Consider the following 21062-nt stretch of genomic DNA (forward strand, 5'->3'; position numbering starts at 1 on the left):
TCTTGTACAGGCCAACCCAAGCCCTTCAACTCTTCAGAATACACCAAAATGGCACCAGCCTTGATGTTTAGAGGTTTGACCCTCTTTTGCAAACAAATTATAAATCACTTCACTCCCCTGTGTTTGGGGAATAATCCTTAAGTGAACATGTTTAAAGAGATGTCGTGCTTCCAACTGAGGCCATTGGAAACATTTGATTTTTTTTCTGCGCTGTCTTTTAAAAACCAGTTGTGCTAAGCATGCCAAGTGTTTGATGTTGGTTTTCTGACAGGAGAACTTAGAAATGTATTGTTTGGGCTGATTTTGGATAACACGAACGTTTCCATGCTTTGATGAATCCTTGATGTTGTAGTGCTTTAGAGGAAAGATGACAACAACATCAAACTTTAGTCAAGGCCCTTCAATTATATTACAGTTATATATAGTCAGAATTCCAGCTTCAGGGTAATCATAGAATCCTAGAATGGTTTGGGTTGGAAGGCACTTCAAAGATCATCTAGTTTCTATCCCTTGCCATGGACAGGGGCACCTCCTACTAGATCAGGTTACTCAGAGCCCCATCCAGCCTGGTTGTGAACATATCCAGGGATGGGGAGTCCACAACCTCTCTGGGCAACCTGTCCCAGTGTCTCACCACCCTCACAGTGAAGAATTCCTTCCTTTTATCCAATCCAATCCAATCCAATCCAATCCAATCCAATCCAATCCAATCCCCTCTTTCATTTTAAAGCCATCCCAACTGTCCTATCTCTACGTGTCCTTGCCAAATCCCCTCTCCAGCTCTCCTTTATCCCCCTAAGGCATTGGAAGCTGCCCTAAGGTCTCCCTGGAGCGTTCTCCTCTCTGGGCTGAGCAATTCCAGCTCTCTCAGACTGCCTTCACAGGAGACATGCTCCAGCCTCTGATCACAGCCTGGGCATGGACTCACCTGGGCTCTTGGTGAGCACCATCCTATGAGAGAGTATTGTAACCCAGTGATACTTCTGTACTAGAACAGAAGTTATCTTCTGGAGTTAATTTAGGACCAGAAGTGACAGTTTCATGTCCAAATTATTGAAAATACAGAGGGAAGAGATGCAACACAGAGATGTTTCTGAACTATCTGTGGATCGAGCTGGTTGCCTGTCCATCCATGACAATTATTCTCAACTCAGATGATCCATTATTAATTAGGGGAAGCTGGCTGTGAATGCACTTAGTGATGAAGAAATGCACCTTTTAAAGCAGTGGGAATTTCACTCTTAATATAGAAAATGATCTTGCTTCTGTTCTTAGAAGTGGACATAAATTAGAAGTAAATCTAATTAATTGTTTTTTTAATTTGTTGGTCGTTGGAGAAGGCAGTGCTTTTCAGGGCTTGAGCCAAAGTTCATTGAAGTCTGTAGATGCTGCTCTGCTGTTTTTCATGGGCTGTTTTTCCAGCCTCTTAGTAAGCCTGTATTTGCTATGCCCCAGTTTCCATGATTCATTATATTGCTCAAACTTCACACTCTGAGATAGCATGAATGTGAGATATCAGTTTAAGGAGAATAAAAATCACTGGAGAATTGTTCCAAGGACATTTGGGACCACCTAGCATTGGATGAGGTTATGTATTTTGAGTTCATCTTTCTGCAGTCAGCCAGTGCGTGTCATTCTGAGAAGACACAGCTGAGTTAGGATGATTTCCAGCTCACTGCAGGTTTTTGGGAATTTGCTACAACAAATGAATACTCAGTCTCTCCTAGGAGAAGGAACTTACTAGACATCACTGGGTGTGTGAAACAAATACCTTCCAAGGGATCAGCAACATCAGATGCTGATAAAACAGGACACAGGCAGTTCAGAACAGGCAGTAAATTTTATACTTTGCAGAACAAATGTCTTTCCAAGTGTGAATTCAGCATTTAATCAAAGCTTGCGGTTACAAGAAAGTTGTCAGTTTTGTTTTCCCTTATTCCTTCTTTTTTTTTTTTCTGAGTTGCTTTTATTAACATTGTCTTTGATATTTCCTAGAAACTCTTCTCATTTTCTTGCTATTTTAAAGAGATATGCTGCTGCAAAAGTATTGCTGTGCAAAGTGCTCTAGTGTCAAACCTCTGTTTTCAATGATTTAAAAATAGTTCTGTATTTGAATGTTTTCTAGCACTGAAAAGAATAACTGAGCCATTTTTTATGGTTCATGTTGAACCAAATATATGTCACACAGTGCTCTATAGGACTTCATATTTTATTCATTAATTTAGTTATTTAGTTTGAGAGAGTAGCTGTTTGATGTGCAGCTATTTCAAGCCAATTCTACTTTCAAAAATCCTTCTAATCAAATTGGAAAATCTCCTGATGTAAATATGTAATTTTAAAAATCCTCACACTTGTGATAATTTTTTATTCTGTATTGCAGCTTTCAAACTTCCATGCATGAAGAAACTGATGTTACTCTCATTATAAACACAAAGACATGAAAATTTATCTTCTACCTTTTAGTCAGCTTGTGTAAACATATTTCAACATAATCAACTACTTTAATGTTTGGGACTGAATTTGGACATATGACAATGCTGTGTCTGCTCCTGTCTGTAGCTCTTGATAGAGTAGCACTCAACTCAACTCAATTCTGCACACAATCTGGTGACAGTCAGCCGACAGTCCCAACACACACCTGGGTTCAATTGGTCAGTGAATCAAAACACTCACACTGGAATCCAATGATCAATTCCCTTCAGGTAAAAAATCTTCCATGATGCATTCCACTTGTGAACAACACAGGAGCAGTAAATGAGATAAGAATTTTTTTCCTTTCTCTGAGGTTCAGAGAATGTGAATCCTGGAAATATTCTTGGGAAATTCTGCCTTGCTTTTCTTTGTGAAGAGAGATGTGGCTACAAGGCTCCGGCAGTCACTGCAGCCCTCACGCACAGCCTGGCCTGGCAGCTGCACCAAGGGCTCTGGGACCAGCTGTCATCCCATCATCCCACCCAGGGGCCTCATTTGGACTTGTGTCCTGAGCACAGACACTTTTCAAAGGCTCAACCCAGAGATGGCATTTAAAGGACAGTTGGAGGGAAAGAAGGCTGAGGCAAAACTGGCCTTTTATGTCATATTCTAATGATTACAAATTGGGCTAAAAAAATGAGAGTAGTTGGGTGATTTTATCTTTTTTTTTTAAATTTTTTAAAATTATTTTGGGGATTTTGCATTATTCCTGCAGCCTAGGAGGGCTCCTGGCTGGGCTTTGCCTCATGCCATTGCGTTGAGGCAACCATGGATGTGCAAGTGGGAGGCTTTAAAGAGAAAGTGAGCTACTAGTAAAATGTAACTTCTTCCAAGATTTACAGCAGCTAAATTAGAGTTTTCTACATCACACTTAAAAACTTAGATTACTATTCAATTATAGCTGACTTTTTTGGAGTTAGCCTTTTTCCCCTCTGCCTGTCTTTTCCCCTCTGTGGAGGATATATACCTCCCTCCTTGTACCTCAAAGAAGGGTTTAATATCTGTCTTATATTACTTCATCCCTTCCATCTTTCCACCAGTAGGTTATTGCTCCTGGGAGAAGTACTTAGGATTTTGTGTGGTCCAGTTTTGAAAGGCTTTGGACACAAGAAACAACCTCTTTCCTTATGGCAAGGCTTCACATCCTCCTTCGTTCAAGTGGTGTAAATTGTATTCCAGTTTAAATTGTCCTTTTCCCAAACTTCATCCTGTGAGAGCCCATTTAATTACAACAAGCAAATAAGCCAATTCTCATTCAGCCAAATTGGTGTTGGCTTAGTCTCACTCCCCCTGAGCTTGGAAAAGCACCATGCGTGTGACAGAGTGGTAAAGCAAAGAAATTCCCCTAACAGTGTCCAGTGGGTTTGCTGAGACCTGACCCCTCACACCTTGGCATGAGCCTGAGGGAGAGTGAACAGCCTGGCCCCACATCTCCACTGCCCACCCACATCTTACATCAGTTTGATTTCTTTTTTCTACAACCTGCTGAAAATGTTAAGTATTAACATTTTTTCTATTTAAAATAAAATAGACACCTCTACTTTTCAGCCCATTGTTATTTACCACAAGTGGGACTGAATCATGTTTCTGCATTTTCCCTCCCTTTTTCACCTCCTGAATCCAGGCTGTTGGCAAATTTGAAATGCTCTGTGCAGGCAACAGGGCACATGGAACATATGCTGAACATTTTGAATGGACTCTAGAAAAAAATTTAGCATTTATTAGAAGATGGAAACACTTTTGTTTCTAATGAGCAATTAGGGAATTACAAATCTTTCAAGAAAATCCAAACAGTCAGGATAAAAAATTCCAACAGCCTAATGCCCCTGGTAACATCCAGGCCTGGCATTTAAATTAAGGATCTCTCTCTTTCAAGGAGTGATACATGGCCACAAAACAACATTTAATGCCATTTGCACACTTAGAAAATCCATTCCTTCTCCTCCAGAAAGGATTCATGTATCCTTTTCTCCTACCCTTCCCAAAAGCAGGGAAAGGGTTGCTTAAGAACTGACACTTTGTAAGAGAAGTTGTTTAACAGGAGTTGGGCAAGTTTGGATTTTTTCCAGAGCAATTCCTAGTGCAGCAGCTGTGAGGGTCTTGTCAAAACATCAGCCTAAATCATTTACTTGCTGTCCTTTGCCATTCCTCATTTGTGAGCAAACTAAAAATAGAGATGAATTATGGAGCTCCAAGTAACTACACTGAGTGTAGCATTTGAGATGAGGGTGTGTTTTTAACAAGAAATGTTTTATAATTGAAACAGAAATAGTAGGAGCTAAATCTAGACTTTTAAATTCATTTGGACTCTGGAGTTGGCTGTTTTGTCTTTATGGTATTTGTATGATTTCCTTATTTGAACCAACATGAAGAGGTTTTGTTTTTATTTTTCAGACTGCAAACATTTCTATGATCCAACATTTTTGGTACACATCAGCATGGAATATCTGGCAAGCATAAGCCAGATTTTAAGGGATTTTTTTCCCTTAGACAAAGTTCCTGTGGTGAAATCAAACTGGGCAGTAGTAAACCCCTCAAAGGGTGTCAGAGGGAAATAATAACTTTTTTTGCCAAATCTATTATTTTGTTTAATTTTGATAAAAAGGTCTGAGGTGGTGATTCTTTCACTGTGTTTGTAGAGAGACATGAGTTACTTCCACACTGATGCCAAGCCAGAAGTGCTCAGACAGCTGAGTCTGCTGTGCACAATTTATTGCTGCCATGCCAAGCTAGAAAGTCCTCTTCTGTGATTTCCCCCTTGAAAAGCTCCAGAAGAAATCACTGCACCACATTGTGGATGCTCTCTAAATTCTCCTGGGCAGGTGGGAAGCTGTGTCCTTTCCTGCAGGGCAGATGTTGCCCAGTCAATGGAAAGCAAAAGCACATTGGGTTGTCATTGCCCATGGGTATCTGGCTGCTGTGGGCAGTACAGGATGTGGCAAAAAAGAAATTGTGGTAATAAAAAGCAAAACACCAAGGTTTCTTAGTCCTTAATTTCCCCGGTAAATGGGCAGCAAAACATCATGATTGGTCCTTTCACCCAGCTGTAGCTGCCTGTAAGACAGGAGCTGGTGTCAGCTAATTGCTCCTTCTGAGATGGGAAAAGGAGGACTAATCCCATCCTTACACAGGATTAGTGCTGCCCAGTGGAATTGTGCCACTCTTGTGGATACTGGAAAAGCCTAGATGCAGTTCAGAGTCAGAGAATACTATTTGAAGAACAAAATTACCCAGAAAAACTCAAAGATCAATGTAGGCTAATAAATAACTTGAAAGTGTCCCTGTAGAAGATATTTTATACAACTTTTTCTTTCCATAACAAACTATTTGACTAAAGATACCAACACTGCTTCAGTTCAATCTCAATAGAAATAAAGAAAATATATTATTCATTAAAAACAGAAATTATTGAATAACAACAGGATATAACTTCCCACCACATCTTATTTCTAGCTGCAGGTCTTTGAAAATGCACCATCATCCCAGAGGCAGGAGGGACATTGTTGACTGAGCTCTCTGATGGCAGAGCTTTCCAATAACAGCAAGTCTCATCTTCACCTCTCCATCAGGGCTGCCAGGGGGTGAGTTCAGAATTAAGTCAGGAGGGGCAAAGACATCACTGCATCATCTTTCAGCCCTTCAAAAAAACAAAGAGCACATACTTGGCAGCACTTTGATTTCTATGGTTACTTATGAATAACAGCACAGCTGGGGAACTGTTGCTACAACCCACTAGCAGAGATCATTTAAGAGGTCACACTTAAGCAGATTCATTTAAAAAACCACTATTTTTTTCAGAGATAATAAAGCCAAGGACTGTAGGTATTGTTGTACTCTTTATGTTGCTATCAAGTGGACTTTCCTGCTTGTCATAAATTTGCCCTCATTGTTTTCAAAGCAATAGGAGGAAGGATGGCTCTTTATTTAAGATACTAACTAGGGCTGATGATTTCTGGACAAGATCTTGACCAGGAACATGATTCACTTGGATTTTTTCAGTCACAGATGTTGATGTCTCCCATGCTAATGCAGGCCAGTGCCTCTTGCAGCTTGGAGAGGCTTTCTGGCTGGGGAGACCTGCATCAGGACTTCACTTTCTACCAAGGGGACAGTAACACAATTTCCAGCAAAGTCCAGAAAAAATAATTGAGCAACCCTGAATCAGAATGATTTGGGAGCTCTGACACAGACTTCCTGTACAACCTGGGCGAAATGGCTGGTTTGTGCTTTCAGTTTTAATCTTTATTTTGTTTCTTAGTTATCAGGGCAACAGTCACGGAGCCCTGGTAACTTCATTGCAATAAAATATATCTTTAATTGGTGGAACAGACTTTAAAAGCCTTTTGGCCAAGGAAAGGTTATTGCTTTGTGTTTCACAGTGTCCCAATCAGGAGGGGAGTGAAGGCAAAATTCACCCTTATTTTGTCTGCCATGCACTTACTGTGGTCTCCTCTGAAGCAGATTGATTCCTGAATAGCTGGGCATAAGGACTTCGAGTACTTATTTTACTTTTACAAATTCAAAAAGGCAGCATGTCAGCAGGGAATGGAAAACCTGTTATTTTACATGTTTATGTGTAGAATTTTAAAGGACAATATTGCAAATATAAAATAATTATTAAACAGAATCAGAGAATCATAAATCATAGGATGGTCTGGTTTGGGAAGGACCTTAAAGATCATCTTGTCCCACTTCCCCCCACCATGGGCAGGGATGTCACCCACTGGATGAGGTTCCTGCATTACTGCACTGGGCCTGTGAGTGGGCCCCCAGAAATGCAAATGTTGTGTTTTGACATTTTACTCAATGTAATGCAGGATTAGTATCGGAAAAGACAAATGAAATCCATGCAAGTCCTTTTTCAAGGCTCTTCTTTTTACACACTGTCCCTCCACACACTGGAATAAGCACATCATCCCAAATAAAGCCACTGACATCAGTAGAGCTTCACCTGGGACAGATTTGGCTTGCTTTTGCTAATTGCATCATTACCTCAAGCTGCACTGAACAATTCATTAGTGGCAGACAGCTGAATTTCTAAACGTGTGTGTAACCTAACTCTAACCAACAGCACAGTAGAAACTACTCTCAGTAGCTCCTCTGGGCTACCAAGGACACCATGAAATTGAATAAATAAATATAAACAAAAATGGTTTTCAATCTGCTTCTCATCTGGAGTACTGGCTACTTTTCCAGCTCTTAGGCTGAGGCACCTTTGAACTCTATTAAGACTCTCCTCTACCTTTTGCCATCTCTGATGACCTCAGTGAATTTAAGAGCATTTCTATAGATTAGAGATTTTCCTTTTCAGCATTTCTAAAGAATAAGCCGATCTGCCATGGGTTGCTGAATTTTGAAAATTCCTGCTTATTTTTTTTTGTTATTGTCTAAGGGAAAGGTCAAAATATAATTTTGAATTTTATTCATTCTTCCTAAATTTTCTCGCCCATTTTCACCACGCGTTAAATTCCTACAAAAACTGAGGCATTGCTGGGCATGGCTCCTGGCTGAGTGGGGCTGAGCTGCCAGAGCAGTGGCAGGGCTGGGGTGGCAGGGACAGCTGGAGGACAGGTGAGCTCAGTGGCAGAGCCTGCCCTGTCCCTGCCGGCCTGGGTGCCTTTCTGAACCTGCTCAGTTTACCAGCTGGGGCTTAACCTCAGAGTCTGCCAAGGCACCTTTCACTGGCAGGTACAAGCTGTGGTCCTTCTTCACTTCTGTCTCCAACATCACTTAAAGAGAAACAGCATTGCTTCATCCCTCTTGTGTTAGACTCTGCATAAACAGGATGTTTCCTTCAGAACTTGCAGTTGGACTGATGTGTCCAATAGCCAGTGTAGGACTTAAATAAATATCCCCCATCCAAACAATCTTAGTTGTTGGCTAAGGTTTCATTTCTTGAGACACAGAAAGTTACCTAATCTAAAATGTCATGGTTCTTGTCCTCTTTCTCTCTCTCTTGCTCATGGTCATACTTCTTCTCATAACAGTGCTTCAGGAGGAAAGGGACCATCACCACTCCATCCGTGGGATACTCTCCTTTCTCCCTGTGATGGCTGGAAATGGCAGAGGCTGTATGTAGGTACTCACAGGCTTGTTTCTGGATCTGACCAAAGCTGGTTGGGTGCAGCAGATCTGGGGACACGTGAAACAGACCTACAGGTGTGTGCCCTAATATTCCAGTCTGGAAACAAATAACTTTTAGTGTCTGCAGAAAATGTGGCTCATCTCACCCCACCACAGACCTCTGAAACAGCTGCTATGAGCTGTACCCTGCAAGACTCTGCTTCTATTCAGTGACTATGAGGGCATTCTAAATTATCACCTCAGCTGCACCTTCAATAGATAGCTAAGGCCAGGAGAGGCTGGTTTAGACACCAGTCCCCTGCTCATTGTAGGTCTAGGTGGGGGCTGCTTGGCTCACCGCTTGATGAGGTATCACAGATACTATCTACAGAGCAAAAATCTAAGATCAAATCTTCTGTTTCCCCTACATGTCTCCCTCTACCCCTGTGTTTTGAGCACCCTTTGGCCAATGTCCAGCCTGCAGACTGAGCCCAAGTTTTCCTTACAGCCTGCCTGACTTGCAATTGAGGAAGACCTATGTGTTCCAGTCCCAGAATCAGCATTTTCAAGTTGTTCAAGAGCTGAGGTTGTGCCCAGAGAAGTTCACTGGGGACTGCCTTTGTGAATATTCCTGGTAGATGCTGACTAACGTGCACCTGCTGCTCAGACAGGTCGCTGCCAGCATCCTGGCTGTGCTCTGGCTTTCTGCTGTCTCAGAAGTGCTGACTCATCAGAGCTTCGCCCATTGTACGCTGGAGCAGTCTCCCCCTTTTATCCTGGAGTTTCTCCAGACCTTATCACCTCTAATAGCCCTGGATTCCCAGGAAAACAAATCATCCTTCATGAATGACCTCATAAGACAAGCATTTAATTGTCCTCCACCTCTGGCGAGCTACAAAAGTTCCATGTAAATGAAGGAGCTGAATCATCTTTTTCACAAATGTTTAACTTGACCCAGCCTATAAAAAAGGATAAGAGTAGAAAAATATTTTTGTAAGCGTACTGTACATGTCCAAAAATTTGTTCTGCCTTAGCAAAATGTAACTAAGAAGCAGAGAGGTGTTGACAGTACTTGGTAAAAAGCTTGTTCCTTATCTGTCTGTCTATCTATCTATCTATCTATCTATCTATCTATCTCTTTCTCAGTGTGTTCATGCTTTCTTTATATCTACAAGGCTGGTCAAGCAATTAAGTTTGGGGAAAAGGAAAAGTTCATTAGGGCCTAAATTAAGGAGACAGAACTATAAAATTTAGTTGAGACCATGAGCAACTAAGTTTGAAGGCAGCTACTGCACAGCCAAGCTGTAAATCCCTAACAAAAATCCCTAACAAACTCTCTGGTGCAGCTTTATAACCAATTGTTGTGTCTTCATTTAATTAGTGGAGTAAATTACAAGTAGAACTTTATTTGTCTCTCTCTACTTCTTTATTTACTTTAGCTCTCTAAAGAATAAAAATGCTTGTGTAAAAGAAGCAACAGCAGTGTCAGTTTCTCACTTCCTCTGATTCCAGGATAAAGACAAAAAACAATCCCTGATGCTTCACCTCCTACCTGTCCCTTCAAACCAGCTGCTACAAGTCCAGCCCTTTTAATACTTACCTGCATTTAATACCTCTTTGCTAATTTAAGCTCTCAAGCAGCAATTAAGATGATTAATGAAATGGACAACCCAATATCAGACTAACTTTCCTTTTAAGCCCAGAAAGTGTCCAGTGAATATAAACTTATAATACAAACTGTCAGCTGCAGAAACTGGCGAGGCCCTGTTCAGAAGCCCTGGTCAGAAGCCCTGGTCATGAGGATGTGGTGCAGCTGACCACACTCCTCCTCCTCAGCTTCAGCCAAGGACATCACAGAAGTTTTTGGGCTGGGGGCTTTGTGGAGCACAGAAGGAGCTGGGAACCATGTACCAGGCCTAAACTTCTACTGCTGAGCTTTGCTTTGCTTCTGACACCCCAGGATGCATCCAGGTCTGATTCCTACTTGCTTCATTCAGAAGTGAGTGGTGAAGGTACTTCCCAGGGAAGCGCAGGCCATGCAGAGAAGGGAGCTGGATCCTTGCACCCTCTGAGTCGCCTCCTTGCTGGCAGCATGGTTAAAAGGGCTCAGCCTTGCCCACAGAGGGGGGCTGTGGATTCTGCACCCTCCTGGGTGTTCCTCACCATCCTGAACTGGACTCAGGAGCTGCAGAGCAGCAGGGCTCTAGATGCACCTGTCTGCAGAGTCCCTCCTGCCACCAACTCCTGCACCTCTCTGTTCACAATAGATTTCTTGCTTATAGAATCTCACTGTAGATTCACCTGCTTATGCTTGTGCTCTTGCATTTTCACCTCATAGCTATGCCATGAAGTTCTGAGAAATGTGATTACAGTGAGTTTGTTTAGCACTTCAAAAATAAAGTTAAAATTTATATTGGTACATTTAAGACATGCACTGGACAGTTTGGATTGGGACACCAAGTGGTTGTCCCACTTTAAGCAGATTTCTTCCTATAATTATTTCATGAAAGTAAGTTTAATTTGTATGTGAAATGGCTAAAAGATTTTAGGGACCATTTAACCATTATGCACAATCCAAGAAGATAAGTAGAATAGAAATGCAGCTTTTCAAATCTCAAGGAATCATAGCATGCAACAATGGTAATTTGACACAGAACTTACACAATACATTTCATTTTTTCTTAACTGAACAATAATTGAAAACTGACATAGCCCCTTAAATAAACCAGTGACAGCTGGGAAAATCAGCAGATTGGCCCTTTGTGCCTGTTTATAGAAGATTTTGGCAGCAAGATAGTTGATGTAGTCTCTATAGGACACAGCTATTATATCTTCCAGATGTGCTTGACCTTTATCTTGGATAAAAAAGCATCTTGCCATAGAAACTATCAATTTATGTACTCTAAGCCCAAGACATCAGCTCCTTTAAGATGCTGCAAAACCCCTCTTGTGATGGTAAGGCTTCCACTGCCATTCAGTACAGACATCTAACTTGTGAGTGCCTGGATTTTTCAAATGTGAGTGCATATTTTAGATCAATGAGCCTGTAGAACTTCCAATATGAGGAAGATCTGTAGCAGGATAACGGTTGCTCAGTGCTTGCAGAAGGACATTTGGGAGGTCCTTCCTTTGCTAGATGCTCACACTGGGTAGAAGTAGAAAGAAAAGTGGAAATGGCTTCTTCACAGGTTTCATTATTATTTATTTACTGTGCAGGATGATGTACACATGAATAAATAATTGTCTTTCATTCTTTGGGGGAATCACATCAAACACAGGGAAGAGCTAAGCTGCAGACAGCTCAATGCTCACCTGGCAGGCAGTGGAGAAGGTAACAGGCCACCTCTGATTCAAGGGGACAATGTTGGCACATCTGTGGCAATGTTAATTGTCCCACTGGCAAAACCCCAGAGACAGGAAAGGAAAAAAAAGCCTCTGGCTGTAAATGCACTTGAGTCAAAGGAGAATTTGAAGTATGTTAATTTGATTCAAATTTTGTGTCAAAAACTACAGCAGCACCCAGAGTGGCTCAAGAAAGGAGTGAATGTCAGACATCAGTGCTCATGGGGAGGAGAATAGGGGACATAGTGAAGCAGAGGAAAATAGGGGAAACACGTTGTGGGACAAGAGGGAACCTGTGGGAACCCTGGGCTAGGCTTGGAGGCACAGAGGAGAGGCTGAGAGCATCACATAATCTTGAAAAGAGGACTTGTTTTCATGGAAAATAAAGCAAGATGATGCCAAGTGTGTTGTACTTGCTGGCATACACTCAAGCTTCTGGGCTAGCAGTTGAAGAGTGTGACTGCCTGCCTGCCAGTGGTTTTGTGGCATCTGCTAACCCTATGGTGACTGAATTTCTTGCTTTTCTATTTCATACAGGCCAGGCATGAGAACTCCTGAAACAGAACACAGGTCCAGTACAGGAGTCCAGGCTGACGCACTCACTCAGAGGGATTTGTGTTCTGGTCAGTGCATCTCGGAAAACCTCAGTGCAGCATTACAAACTTTCTGTGATGCCCTTTCATCTTCACATGATGTGATTTCTTTGTCCCCTGTGACTAGGCAGGCTCATAGGTGAGCTTGTCACCTGCTCTGAGGCTTAGTGCTGCCACCTCATTCTGTGACTTGGCATGCCAATGCCTTGTATTGGGAATTTAGAGGTCTGAAGTGGGGTATGACAGGGTGGATTAAAGTTCCAGCAGAAGAAACCTTGCTGCAAGAAAGATCAGAGCCAAGCTGCATGGGCCTGTGGCTCACCAGCATGGGCTACTGACAATGATGGATACAGCTCTGCCCTCTGCATTGCTGGGGAACAGGAAGATGAGCTTACAGAAAGATGGGAGTGTGCAAGTGATGAGGGGAAGAGAGGAGAAAGGGGCTGAACAACATTCTCTCATGCCCACATTTCACCTGGATGTAAAACCTTTGAGATCCCGGAGACAGTAAGGCAGTTTTGAAGGAGTAGGAGGATTCTGGAATGCAGTTTCCAGAATAGCACATAGCACTGTTTCTGCAGCTGATCTTCTGAGGAATTTTTTTGTGGGAAGTCAAAAAAGAAACAAACCCACAGTAACTGCTCAAATTGGACCTAAATTGAGCACAGATCAAAAATCTTGAATTTCTGCATTTTTGTCTCTCTTCTGGCTCTTCTACTGAGTGAAAAATGCCAGCTGGCAACAGATACATGGCACTTTCTGAGATGTTGTTTCGTGAAGATGGGAATATTTTTAAGAGAGGTGGTAGGCAAGGCAGGACTTTGCTTCATCATACAGAGCCTCTAGTGTGATGTTGTTGGAGGACATTGCTTAGTTTTGCAGATCTAAACACAACTTTCTTCCTGTGTTCTGCAGAGCTTCCTGCAAAGGACATATTCCACCTATAAATCTCTGTTGAGGAAGATGTCATGGTACAGATGCCAATTCATCCACATTTGGGCCTTAAGTCATTTCACAGCATCTTTAAATCTTGAGGCAAAACAAGGGAGACAGTAAAGCAATATGGCAGAATGTATTTCATCAAAATAACCAAATGTTGAAATAGCAAAAAGATAAAAAAGGAAATGGAGTGGTGGGAGGAGGAGACAGCTGCGTCAGTTGTTACTTTACTGTGTAAACAATTTAAAGCAATTATAAATATGCTTCTGGTCGCGCTGTGTTGTAAATAAAAAGGTTTTTCATGTGTACTCTTCCTCTGCTATCAGCTAAGCCCTGCTGTTGAGCCACAGGCTGTCCTGGCAGTTTGGTGAGCTGTGTTTGTGGAGTGGCACGCTGATGTTCCAGTGGAGCCTGTGCAGATGTTCTGCTGTTCTGACCACTGGGGCAGGGCAGGTGCTGCCAAACTGGGTTCAGGCTGTGCCTCACACCTAGGCTTGGTGACAGGCTGGAGCACAGCCCATCCTGTCAGTGCTCCCCTTGTGTCTTCCAAAATGCTGCCCGGGTTTGACCCATACCTGTGATCTCTGACAGAATTGATCAGTTTAACTCAGATACCTGATGACATTTCAAGACAAGAAAACCAAGACATTTTCAAGTAAGAAAACAAAGCAACAAGGCCTTTCCCAAACAATAAGTCCAGGTGACCCACCAGCATGGCCTGTCCTATGCTATGGCCCACTAGGGGACACTTTGATGGGGATGTTGCCCTGGTTCTTCTGCCTGCAGGTTCCTGTGGCACAGGGTCAGGCAGTGCCTCCCTGGTGCTGGGGAGGTGCTTGCTATGCACAGGGCACTGCCTGCTGCTGCTTCTCTCAGCTTCATGAGCTGAAACTCCCTGGCTCAGAAACCACTGCTTGCTGATGAGTATTCACAACTGGGTTTGGGTCTTTTTGGTGTGGTTTAACCCCTGACTTACTGTGCCATAGATACCCACCATAACCTGCATGAGACGTGGCAGAGTTTGCATAGGTCACAAATTCAAGGCATGGGTTTAGGCAGAGTTTGGCTTTGAAGTGTGGAAACGGTACAATGAAATAAATTAAACCACATTTTATTGCCTCAGTAATCAGAGAGGGTGTATGTGTTGACATGGAGTTTGCATGAAGCCTTCAAGCTTTCCTAACCATTTATAGTTTACAGAGCTATATGTTAATCCACAGACAATCTATAGCTCTCAACAGCCTCATAGCAACCACAGATCAACAAATGATTTCCCTGGGCTCTTAGGCATACCACTGCCATTAGGTCCTGTGATTTTTAATTAAGAGGCAATGTCTCTAAACATCTTGAGGTAATTAAAGTGGTAATATCTTCTTTAAGATGCACTTGATAAAATAACAGGAATTCCCCTATGTGACTTAAAAATATATCTGCAACTTCATTACAAAAATTAGATTTACCAAATTTTTTGTATGGACTTAAAATGTAAAGTATGCTCACAGTTCTGCTGTAATTCTTGAAAGTAATAGGAGAATTCCCTTTCCCACATTTTATAGTGTAACTCTAGATATAATGATCTTATTAACTTTTATTATGATTCTAATTAATATGCCACATTACAAATAGCTCCTTATTATCTCTTTGCCATTCATTATGCTTTCATAAGGAGATGATTACTGTGATAATGTTATGACTCTTAAAAAATATGCATGCTAACCTACATTTAGACTTTTTTTTGGGCTGAATTCTGACAGAAAGAAGTAGCAACCAGAAAGAGAATTATTTGCATAAGCCTGCTTAAAATTGTTTGGTTTTGCTTCTGAATGCACTCATGTGGGCTGAGTTTTGTAAATAAGTGTGTGTCTGTGTGTGTATGAAATCTGTATCTGGAAATGTTGCAGCATGTTGCAGTGAACCACTGCATTTCAAAAGTTTTTAGAAAATAATATTATTCCAGGTGTTGCCTAGATACATATGGAAGCAAAAAAATAACTGAAGAAAAATTTTAACAGATGTAATTACTTAAAGCAGTGGTTCAAGGAGAGATTTCCAATGTGGATGAAAGCTTATCATCAGCCAGCCTTGTTCTTATGTCCAAACTATCTCTAGACTTTAAAACTCTTTTGATTTCTCTGTAAAAACTATTGACTTCCCTCTCAAACAGCCAAACATACTTATAGAAGTATGTACCCATTATTTATTTTTCTCTGTCCTTGGAAAATGCACCTCTGTCCTTATAATTTCCATGCCAATATGAGACATTATTTGCACTTTCTCTCAGCACAGGACTTGGCTTGGCTGCCCCGTGCTTTCTTTGTCTCTCCACTGACTTCATTCCTTCATTAAGTGTAAACCCTTGGTCTTCAGAACTCATCATAGTGTAATCCTAATTTTGAAATCTTGTATTTGCTGATAGGATATTTACTCCAGACTCCATCATGCCATTCTGGATGCTGAGCACTGGCTACTCTTTTTCATGTAAAGCTTCTTTTCCAAATTAGGAAGGCCTTAGAAAATTCTGGCTAAAAATGGCAAATGGAGCAATGAGATTGCTGCACATAGTGCTAGCCAGCAGTGACATATTGATTTGTTCAAAATGCATTAATTTCTCCTCTTCTCTCTAAATTGCAGTGTTTTGGAGATCTGTTTGTGTACAGCACTTAGGATGATGGGACCCTGGGCTGTCATTTCCTCTCCCACAAGTCCACCAAGAATCTACAAAAACTTGTGATGAAAAAGATTAGATTTCTTGCAAAAGTATTAGATTTCTAAGACAAGATCTATGCCTGCCTGCTCCAAGAAATTAATTACAATTTAACATTGGATCTGTATTGAAGAAAATGTGATATTTCAGGACTAACACAGCCACTATTAATCTTGTCTGGAAGAACAGCACTTGACCATATGACACTTGAGTTGCTTCAGCTCCTATGATGCGGGAACATCTATGAGTGAGTCTTTACTGGACCTGCTGATTGTTTATCTTGGTTGCATCCCTGAATGGGAATTTGAATGCACATGAGGGAATGTCTCTGCTAGTTCAGAGGTGAAATGATGGTTCTGAGAAGTGGTGAGACACACCTCACTTCTAATGATGATGCCACCATATCCCTCCCCACTGAAACAAGCTGTAATCAATCATGTTGCAGACTAACCTTCTAAGGAATGTGCCTTTCTGAAGATGTTTTTTGCTCTCTACCTAATTACAGCAAAATACAATATGAGCTTTTCGACTCTGAGCTTTCTGAGGTCAAAATGAAAAAAAAAAACCCAAGAAAATATTTTTTTTCTTTAAACCTCTAAAATCCTGTCTTGTGAGATTAGGGGGTGAATCAAGATTTGAATAATATTATTATGGGAGGAGTCAAGCAAACAGAAAGATGACTCAAACCGTTTATTGCCAGGACTATTTCTTAACACAGAGGAAAATCATATCTGGTTGCATATGGAATCCTCCCACAATGAACAGAGAGCCTGGCAACAGAAATAAAACTGCAAATACTCCAGCTTTTGCTGTTGAACTGTCCTCACAACTGAAGTGTAATGAGAAGACACCAGAAATTTGGACACTGAGGAGGAGAAATCATAGCTAAGCAATTCCATGCCTATTGCCTTCCTTATTGTCAAAACAGACAACCTGGTCATTAGAAAGGTAACATTTTCTTTAATTCTTTCCTCCCCATTCAAGAACTTGCTTGAATTAAATCCAAAGCAAAAAGTGATCCAAACAGAGAGAGGGAAAATCCCTGCAGACATGTTCTCTCTGTAACCACGATGGGTTGTGCAGGGTAAGAACCTGTTCCTTCTGCTCCAGTGGGACACAGCAGGGCAGCCCTGCACCACCTCCCAAGGATCACCTGGTGGCTGCCTCAGGAGCAGAGCCCAGCAGGGCGTGCTAGGAGTGCCTCTGGCTGGGCCTGTGCCCATGGGCTGAGCCTTGGATGAACAGCACTGATTGCAACTGATGGCTGTGAAAAAAAACCATGGTTTTCATCTGCCCTAGAGCATGGTGCAACCAGGCAAATATTTATGTACTGAGCAAAGAACTGGGCTGCTGCTTGCTGAGTGTCTGAGGCACTGGTGTGTTTGTCCCACTGCCCCACACTGCTGGCTGCAGGACTCACCCACAGATTTAGGACTGGGACAGGATATGCACTTCTGCAGGGCTGGAAGACATCCCTTTAATAAGAATTTGTAAGGAGATCAAAACAAGCACAGAAACCCAATTCCATCCTATATGTGTCAAAAATAAATTTACAGCTGGGAATACTCCCCAGGAGATATGTTTTTCCTGGCTTCTCCCTCACACTAGTGAAACACAGCCAGTGCTCAGTTCTGGACTTTGCAAACACTCATCATTGATAAACTGGATGGAAAAAGCCAAGTGTTTGTGTGGGCTTAGAAAAAAAATCATTATTTAATGACACTCAGACAAGTATGTTTTTGGAGGGCAGTTCATATGGCACCAGCTGTTCTGATTTAAAGGATCTTGGTACAGCATGTAACGAAACCATAGACCATGGTTTGGTCATCCTAAATAATGTGTATGTGCACAAACCTCCTTCAAAGTAAACAATACCCTTAAATCTCTCCCCCGGTGATCAGACACAAATTATATTTCTTTTGACATACAACATTTTGCTCCACTTTGGAGAAGCCTATAATACTGCAATTGCTCCAAATTTTAAGCTCCTCTTTGACATGCTAAACATTGAGTTTGTTCAGTTTCCTGTTGTACCACACCTTTCTCTGGCTTTGAATTCAGTATTTTGGCTCCTTTCTGTTACTTTGTGCCCTGTAAGGAAAGCAGGAGTTTGGCATGTGGTTTCTGCAGGCACAGATGAATTCTCACACACAATACAGTTTCCATTTTCCAGGCAGGCTGGCATTTGGAGCTGGCTTTTGCAACATGAGAACTGGACAAGAATCAATTCTCTGATCATATTAAGGTTATAATGATCTTGCATTTTCTTATTCTTCCCATGACACTCCTGGGTCATTTAGAAAAATTTCAATTCTCTCCCAAATACAGCAGAGAGAAAAGCACTCACCTTCCCTCAGCTCTGTCTGGCCTAGGATGACAAAATCTCTCTTTACCCCTCCATTTTTGAAGGAGATGTTGCACACTTGGGTCAGCAAAACCAATCTGGTTTAAACTTATTTCAGATTATGTCTGTTATATCTGTGCTCACCTAATTTACCAGTCCACCAATTATGCACAATTTAATAGAAGAGATTTTGAAATTATTTCCAGCTCACTGAGGAAAATAATAAGCAGTGGCAGGTCTAGGATTATCTCTAATAACATCCCTAAAGCACAGAGAATGATTTCTCCACTGATGGCTTCCTGAGTGTGTTTGCAGATAGACAGAATGCTGATTTTCTTCATCTCAGTGTCATGAGACACAAAATATGGTGTGTTAGAGGTAAATGTCTATGTTACATGTCACATATATGCAAAAATCAGAGTTTGGGAATACCTGGAATTAAATCAGGTGTGTCTGAGAAACTGTATTTTCTGTAAAATCTCTGATTGATATTTTTTGTATTGCTATATGGTATTTATTTTATTAACTTAATCCCCCTTTAGGTTTTCCATTAGTTTGTTTTTCATAGAATCAAGTTTGTGACTTTTCGTCCTTTTAAAATGTTGGTAGAACAGCTGACTCTAGCCTGGTGGAATTTCTTTGATAGTCTTAAATACAAGATAAATGAGTGTGCTTAGGCCAGTCAAGTCTTCACCATTTTGTTACATGGCTCTGCTGATTTTAGTGCTTACCATAGTATGTGTTGCTTAACAGCTTTCTGGGTTACTGAGGGATTGGAAAGTACTTCATCACATCCCAGTGATAAGAACACATAAATACAGTGCAGAACCACTTGTTGAATATTTCTGCTTCTTTATAAACCATTTTATTGAACCTCATATTTTTGCCATAGAAAATTATCTCTGTCTATACATTTTTGTTTTGATTCTTACATTTTACAAAAAACCCCAAAACACTGTATAAAGAAGTTTCATTCTCAGGCAATGGTTGCCCATTGCTTGTGGACAGACTGCCCCAAAAGCCCTGTGGAGTGGTCAGGAGGTGGTAAGTGCAGGATATGCTCTACAGTACAGTGGCAGCATGGTGGCTTTCCTCTGGATGCCCTGGAAGCTGTCCTGGCTCGTGGATCACGTGTGGAAAGCATGAATCATGTCTCAGTCACAGCCACAGGACAAACTCCAGATCCATGTTGGTCCTTCCAGGTTGTTTTCTAACTCCTGGTTATCACTCCATGGCAAATATGCTGCCCTTCTGAAAAAATGGACATTATGAATTGAAGCATTTTTTCTATCCAAGAACATGTAATTTAAAAATATCCTTTGCTTAAAACAAAGACTAACAATGAATATTTTATAAGTTGACAAAAATAAGTATTTAGCAAAGCTCTGAGTAGAGAGAAGATGACAAGTGAAATGAGTTGGGAAGGGCAGGAGGATGGAAGAACATGGGCAGGTGAAGGCAGGTAATGCCCAATGGTGCTGTGTCTTTGGAGACTGATGGAAAGCTCAGTAGATGCTCTACACTAAGACTGACCAAACAAAAAATGTAAAAATGTGGAAATTGCCTTCAGGAAATACACTGGGAATTCTTCTAGCCATGCACTTACTAGTCTATTATGTGACAAACACACTGAAGAAACTCCTGATAGAGCTTGAATTTATTCAAGAGAGATTCATGCTGGGGCAATGCTCAACAATCACAACCAGGCTGCAAACATTTGAGAATAAAACAAGGCAAGGTAGTCAGCAGAACTGCTGTTCTCAGCATTTACGTCTCTCTTTGCCTTGAAAGGAACTGAAGTGCTTGCTGTATCTCATTAACCTGTGACTTGACTTTCTTGGAGAAGAGGGAAGCTTTGTGCTCGGGTAGCCAGTGCCAGTGCTGCGTGCAGCCTGCTGGGATCCAGCTGACCCCACCTGGCTGCAGCGTGTGCCTCAGCTCAGACCATCACATGGATGCCTCATGCAGCAGCTCCCCTGGCCTGTGCTGCTCCTCAGGCCGCTGAACCGAGCTAAAATGATCTCACTGTGATCTCAGGCTAATGAGAAGTGGGAATAACAAACCCTTGAGGCCAGTGAAGGTGTGGTGCTAGCAGAGGACACCCTGTGATGTCCATATGGCTGGAAGAGAGAGACAGACTGCTCATGCCAGTAGCATGGGCTGGTGTGACCTCAGCACTTGTGTTTGAAAACACATTAACTCGGTAAAGAAAATATATGAACAAAGGCAAACAGAATAGGAACTTGCATCCCTGCAGAATGTGTCATAAATCATTAATTACAGTGGGAAGGAGGCTTTCAGACAGAAAGAGCAGCATATGAGTCCACTCATTCCTGCACAAAACAAGCACTTCTGAATCCACATCCACAGATGTAAAGCATGGCACGGCTTCCACCTGACCCAGAAAGCACTCCTCCTGAAACTACCACTCCTAGAAAGGTGATGTGAAATATTTATGGATTTATCTTGCCACATCAGCAAGGGAGACCTGTGCATTCAGTGTTCTAGCACACGTAAACAATTTCTGTTAAAACCTTTTTGCTTTGAGTCACATCAGCACACAGAAGACATACCTGGTTTGAAATACCCTGGGCAGGTAGGTGGT

General features: G+C 41.7%; 1 protein-coding gene across 2 annotated transcripts in view; it reads right to left on the reverse strand.

Moving 5' to 3' along the window:
* Positions 1 to 18699: 18699 nt before the first annotated feature.
* ACOX3 (acyl-CoA oxidase 3, pristanoyl) overlaps positions 18700 to 21062 on the reverse strand; it is a 36833-nt gene continuing 34470 nt past the window's right edge. Inside the window, exon 18 of one of the 2 annotated variants that reach the window (XM_054295744.1) lies at positions 18700 to 19705. In XM_054295744.1, the coding sequence (XP_054151719.1) occupies positions 19682 to 19705 (24 nt within the window). In that variant the 3' untranslated portion in view covers positions 18700 to 19681. Of the gene's footprint in view, positions 19709 to 21062 lie in introns of both variants that reach the window. The other variant, XM_054295743.1, reaches the window with a different exon arrangement.

This window comes from Melozone crissalis, unplaced genomic scaffold (genome assembly GCF_028551555.1).
Source record: "Melozone crissalis strain CALT ecotype California unplaced genomic scaffold, PUWL_Pcris_2 ptg000006l_1, whole genome shotgun sequence".
In the NCBI taxonomy this organism is placed as follows: domain Eukaryota; kingdom Metazoa; phylum Chordata; class Aves; order Passeriformes; family Passerellidae; genus Melozone; species Melozone crissalis.